We start from the raw sequence: 6,428 nt of genomic DNA, 5'->3' as shown, positions 1-6,428 counted from the left end.
GAATTCGAGTACGACTAAAACTAACGAGTTAAGCGTATAACTAAGTCGACGAATTCGAGTACGACTAAAACTAACGAGTTAAGCGTATAACTAAGTCGACGAATTCGAGTACGACTAAAACTAACGAGTTAAGCGTATAACTAAGTCGACGAATTCGAGTACGACTAAAACTAACGAGTTAAGCGTATAACTAAGTCGACGAATTAGAGTACGACTAAAACTAACGAGTTAAGCGTATAACTAAGTCGACGAATTAGAGTACGACTAAAACTAACAAGTAAGTGAATGAGTTAAGCTATGACTATGACTGTAGAACGATCAAGTGACGAAATTAAACCCAAACATTATTGTGAAAGAAAAAAAAACAACTAAGTGTTATTATAAAACAGACACTGGATTTTATAAGATATCTACCTTGTAGGGGTCGCTTCAAGAACGCGGAGAAGATATTTCAACTTCAGAAAACCTATTTATTCCTAAACATGGCCACCTTCTCCCAATACCCCCACCATCATTTCGTTTGAGGCCTTTCCGAAAGCTACCGAGACGACCGGACAACACGTTTTTTTCTCATTTAAGGACAGCGCCACCACCGGTAGGTTTTAATACTTTTCAATAGCACTATTAACAAAATAGATTTGAAAAATACCTTTTGATCTCAAATAGAGAATCTTGGAATTCAAAGACAACCTCAAAAATCAGAATTCCAATGAGCTACTGGAGTAACGTGTCAGTTGACTTAGTATAGTTTGTTTTTCTTGTTCCATATCTACAGATTTAAATAAATTTGATACTTTCATTATTGGTGTACAGAAGACATTTTAACGCTATAGAGAGACGACCTTATAACATCAAATTGTTTAAACCATTTGAAGCTTTCTACTGTCAGTTACGGCTTGTTTTAATGGAACGCTTCTGAAGAAACTGAAAAGTGAAACGTTGAGTGTACAGTTAAATTAAAAAAAATATTGTTACGTCTCCGTTCGTTAGTTAATTTTCCGTAACTTCTTTCCGACTAAACTTTAGCGACACAAGTCCTTTCTTAAATAAAACTGGTTTATTCTTTCCGAATACAACTTTACGATACACTTAATTTCAACAATCGCTCTATAACAAACGCGATAACTCGCGTCTCACGTGGCCAACAATATTCTGTCCGCATACATTCAATTACTCATTACACTGTTGTTCCGTCACGTTGTGACCGTCTTGTATATACCAGACTACCCCCAATCTAGTAGTCTCCCGATAATTTATGAAGGTTCGAGAAGGACGTGGCGTGATACTAGTCACTTGACCTCGCTGACGCAACAATATCAATTTGGTGTTATAAGGTCGTTTATTACTAGTATTAAAATTTGATACCTTGCAAGTTTTTAATAATTTGACTTATTTAATGTATTTTATATTTGTGTGTGTGTGTAAATCTTCTGTAATTAACGACTTTTTTGAGCAAAATAACAATTAAAAAAAATATGTTCGTTTTTAAATTTTAAACCCATTAATTTCCCCTAATAACCAATTTCGTCGAATCACTTTTTTTTTATTCTTTTGTTCCATCGCCTACTTATTCTCAGGTTCGTGGTAACATATGTTCTAGAAAGGTTTTTTTTGTTTTCTACAATTTGCTGAGATTGTAATTTTATCAAATAATCTTTATTGTTACCGTTACTGTACCGTATCTGTCTTGGAAGTTTTGGAAGACGTTTTGAGCTTCCAGCGTGGATCTTCATGGAGTTGTTATCGGTGTGTTTCTGTAGAGCTCTTACCAACGTGTTTCTGTAATTATATTGAAATAAAAAAAAACAAAAAAAAATACCGGACAACGAACGAAAGTCACCATTACCACCTATAAAATTGGTTTCATTAAATAAAATATCATATTTATGCAAATTTTAGAAATTAACATACAGCTGTTTCAAGAATTATAATATCAAAGACTTGATTAGAAAAAGAAAAACTGACATTCACGAGATAAGAATTCGACCATCTAGCCACCATTCAAAGAGTCTTAATTCTTTATAAACCACGTGTTTTCCGTCAATAACCTAATACCTTTTAAAGACGTGTGCAAAATTATTATCATTATAGGTAAAGTTCAGAAAAATGGATTGTTTACTAAATAACTCGGAATGAAACCGAAGTTTCACCTAATCTAATATTACAAAGTTTGAAAGAGTTCGTCTGAAACAAGCGTATCTCATTTTAAAAGACAATGAAACTTTCTTTTTCCTGACGGTAGATCTTTTTAACGTTCTAAAAAGGTATTTTCTGAAAGATAATTTTATTATCATTTATGTAAAAACATTCTATAATAGCGATTTCAGAAACTGATATGACTCGCTAGTTTTTCACACAACTTCATCCTCGTACCTAATTTACCGAAACTCTGATAAATTTGGCTTGAAATTGATAATTTCTTAGTATTCAGCGTAACAGCCAATAGATGGATGAGATTTTAGCAAGCCTTTGAATAAGTAAATCGTACCTGAAAGAGAGCTCCCCTTTAACTGAATAAACAAAACAAGCATTAATCAATAGAAAAACCTTTAATCCTAAATTCTGAGAAAGCGGAAATGTATATGCTAATATTTTTCATGGACATTAATGTTTAAAATTTTCAAGAAGTGTAATCATTTTTTTTTATTTCTTCTACTAAAAATTAGACAACCCTCAAATTAGCGACCTGTTTTTATACCGTTTACTACCGATGGAAACCACATATTAATCCTTACCGAAAATCTCTACCGTTAAAAATTCTAATATTGGAACACATGAACTTCCTTATAGATTTAAAAATATTACCAGGATCAAAATGAAGTAAAAATTATATTTAACCATCTTGTAAGTGACATGGTCCTTTTATTTGTTTTACCCATGTTGATAGCCAATAGTTTGAAACAAATCCATTGTTGATAGCCAATAGTTTGAAACAAATCCATTGTTGATAGCCAATAGTTTGAAACAAATCCATTGTTGACAGCCAATAGTTTGAAACAAATCCATTGATATAAGAACTTCGCTTTAATGAGGCGTTGATTGTGGTTCTGGAAGACAGTGTACATGTAATTACCACTCTAGATGTCATGTGTAGAACTTTCATTGTCTGATTCTCCTCCTAAAATATGTTTTTCTTTTGTCACTAAAACCCCAAACAGTTGAAGCGTCAGAATCTCATCGGACGAAAAAGTAAAAATTGGCGAAAACAAACAAATGATTGTTTCTTTGGCGTCACTTATTGTGGTTTATATATATATATATATATATATATATATTCAGAATGAAGACTGCATCTTTTTCTTCTTTCTGGCCTAAACTTGCTGGCTTGTTCTTTTTGCTGTTACAGTTCTTGTTCAATCAGTATTTTTATTGTTGTTACTCCTTGTTTTTGTTCATCTTGTTACTGTCCTTGTTGTTTTAGTTGTCCAGTTTTCAGTTTATTTTACCTGTAGTTAATTTTAAGTAATTCATTTCACTGTATTTAAACTTTCTACACCAATATATTACTCCGCCATATTGAATGGCATTTCCAATTTGGTAAGTTGACGACGTAACAGAACTAACTTGATCCTAGATTAGTTGAGGCTTAACATATCTAAGTTAAATCCTCGGGGAACTTGATATTAGGTAAGTTGTGGTGTAACATATCTAAGTTAACTTATTAACATTGTAACTACAGGCAGGAGTACGTGTCCAAATACTCACGGATCCGGGTTCTGCGCCTTTCTTTGATGTCACTGTGACGTTATCACCATTAATGAGCGTGGAAGATGCAATTCGGCAAGCAAATATCAAGTACAGCCGTATGGTGTCGCTACCAGCGGTTTCAAGTATGATTAAAATACGACACTCGCAGCTACTCCAATGCTCCATTGTGAAAGGAATGCCAGGCATTTCTGGATTTTGGAGAATACGAGTTCTAGATAGTGACGAAAAGGTAATATTGAGCTTCATGTAGTTTGATATATAATAAGCATTATTGAAGGTGCTTTTTTTTATTTGTACTATATCGTAAATTCTTTGTTAGTTTTAACTCAAAGCCACTCAAAGGGTTGTCTGCGATATGTCTGCTCTAGGTATCAAACTTGAAATTTTGGTAGTATAAGCTCTAAAATTTATCGCTGATTCAATGGGAAGCTCTTAGAATTGTAATAAATTCATGTTTTCTAATGCGTGACAGTTGATATTCAATATGTTTTATTTCGTTACTAACGTAGCATCTTAGGGTTAATCATATTCTTTTATACCGCTATGTGACATTGATGAAAGCTGGAAACCAATCTCGGCATTTTTTTGCATCACCCCCAGGAATCCATCTTCAATAGTCTGATTAATAAAACCTGTGCCGTTTATTAATTATTTCATTTCTGTCTCGTTAGATTTCCAGGATCAGTTGCACACAGTCATTGGCAGGTCCACCGAGAGGCTGTGGATATATCCCTGGGGCTCACTTCCCACATGAGAACGACAAAAAATGTGTATAGAATGTTAAAGCAAACATCATTAGCGCCTTCAATCACTTATACCAGTACGCAACATCATTCTTAACAAAGGTGTTCGTGGAGGGGGGGGGGCAAACTAATTCTTCCTCAGAGCACCTGATGGTCCTCGGCGACTCTGTTCATTGCTTGTCGAACGCTTTAAACACGAGTATCCATATCCACCGAGAATAGAAAATGAACTTCATGAAATATTTATACCCCCACTGTATAGGTTAAACTTTTTTCGGATACCTCTTTAGACAGGGATACGTTCGTAATATCTTGTATTTTAGTTTGGTTTAGCTACCTAAACTTGCAACGTTTTTGGATACAATTTCAATTAAACGAAGAAATAATGGAACTGCTTTAAGTTGTCTCTCCTTTGGAACCCGCTAGTGGCTTAGCTTTAAGGCAGCGGGCGTATAACTTTAAAAGATTTGTTCACGTCCTGATTCATTTTCCAAATCAAAATAGGAGAACTGACCACTCCAAATAGCTCCCTGGTTATTATGGTTATTATTTGAAGCTCCAAATATGTACATCATAATTCACCTGGTCAACAGTTTAAATAAAGACGAGAACACCCATTGACTGTTCTACGACTACACAAAACAAATCCGCAATGTTTCGATATTGTAACTTGATCTTGATATGTTGTACCTGACATTGTGCTTTGGTGTGTTTTAGATTAGTATTTCAAATGATATTTTCTTCTTGACCAGTACAGCAACTTACTTTGTGAATAACTGTTTCGATATTATTTGGAATCTATATACATATTTTATCTATCGGAAAGAACATATAACGGCCAGTAAACATTTTCAATACTTCACATATATTCTTACATAATTAAACTGATAGAGAAATTAATACAAAAAACATTTAAAATCAATCATGCGGAGAATATATTTACCGATTCCAAGGTAGGAGTTTGAGAAATATATTTACCGATTCCAAGGTAGGAGTTTGAGAAATATATAATCTTAAGTAACTACAAAATATGCATCGCATACGATGGTCAAATCTTCAAACGAGTTCTCGCTCTTTGGTGTTTCGAACTGATATGATTTAATACTTCGTTACTTGTTGCTGTTATCTCCGCAAAAATCAACTCGAATGTCATGAAAAGTTAGAATATATTTTAACCATCTAAGTTGTCATCATATTAACACTTTGCATCATCTAGGGTTAATTTACATGCAAAAGTAGAAAATAAATATGCATCAACCCTCCTAGAATTAGTGGGCGTGATCCATTCTTCGTAATTAACGAGAAAATGTCATTTTGATTTGCTCCTACAAGGGTATGTCTTCCAGCTTAGGCCTAACTGCGTGCTCCTACAAGGGTATGTCTTCCAGCTTAGGCTTAACTGCGTGCTCCTACAAGGGTATATCTTCCAGCTTAGGTCTAACTGCGTACTTAATAATTCTGAAAGTTTGTTATTTTTAAACACACCACTTCATGACAACTTACAAAGTCCAGTTTTCAAGCTGGAAAAAAATTACAGAAGTCCTTATTTTATTAACGTTGATTTCGAAATATCAGTTACATTCATTTAAAAAAAACAAATGAAACGAAGCAATTCGTAACGTACACCTTTTGAGAAAAACCAGGATTGAACGATAACAAAATTAATTCTCAGTTTTTCCATAGATCGTTTCTGAATTTAGTGCTTCGTTTGGTGTTTTTTTTCTGGGAAATTGTTTAACTTATTTATCTAGTAAAGTTCGTAATAAGAGCCCCTTTCTGAAAATGTATATTTTAAATACTTTGAGATTTTTATATCTAGCACATCTAAATTCCTCTTCAACGCCTTGGAATTTTGTCACCAATACACCATGTTACGTATTAGAATTTCGAACAGTCCGAAGCCGAGTTAACCGATTTAAATTTAGTAGTTAAATTGTACTTTGGATTTAGTATTTAAATATATGCCGATATATTAGT

The 6,428-nt window shown here is 33.7% G+C and overlaps 1 protein-coding gene across 1 annotated transcript in view; it reads left to right on the top strand.

Moving 5' to 3' along the window:
* LOC111087947 overlaps positions 1-6,428 on the top strand; it is a 35,350-nt gene that overhangs the window by 23,090 nt on the left and 5,832 nt on the right. Inside the window, exons 3-4 of the mRNA XM_022396434.1 lie at positions 422-595; positions 3,680-3,937. Of these exons, the coding sequence (XP_022252142.1) occupies positions 422-595; positions 3,680-3,937 (432 nt within the window). The remainder of the gene's footprint in view (positions 1-421; positions 596-3,679; positions 3,938-6,428) is intronic.

This window comes from Limulus polyphemus, unplaced genomic scaffold (assembly GCF_000517525.1).
Source record: "Limulus polyphemus unplaced genomic scaffold, Limulus_polyphemus-2.1.2 Scaffold2883, whole genome shotgun sequence".
NCBI lineage: Eukaryota > Metazoa > Arthropoda > Merostomata > Xiphosura > Limulidae > Limulus > Limulus polyphemus.
Note: the sequence above shows the minus strand (reverse complement) of the source record. Positions and strands in the feature narration are given on the sequence as shown.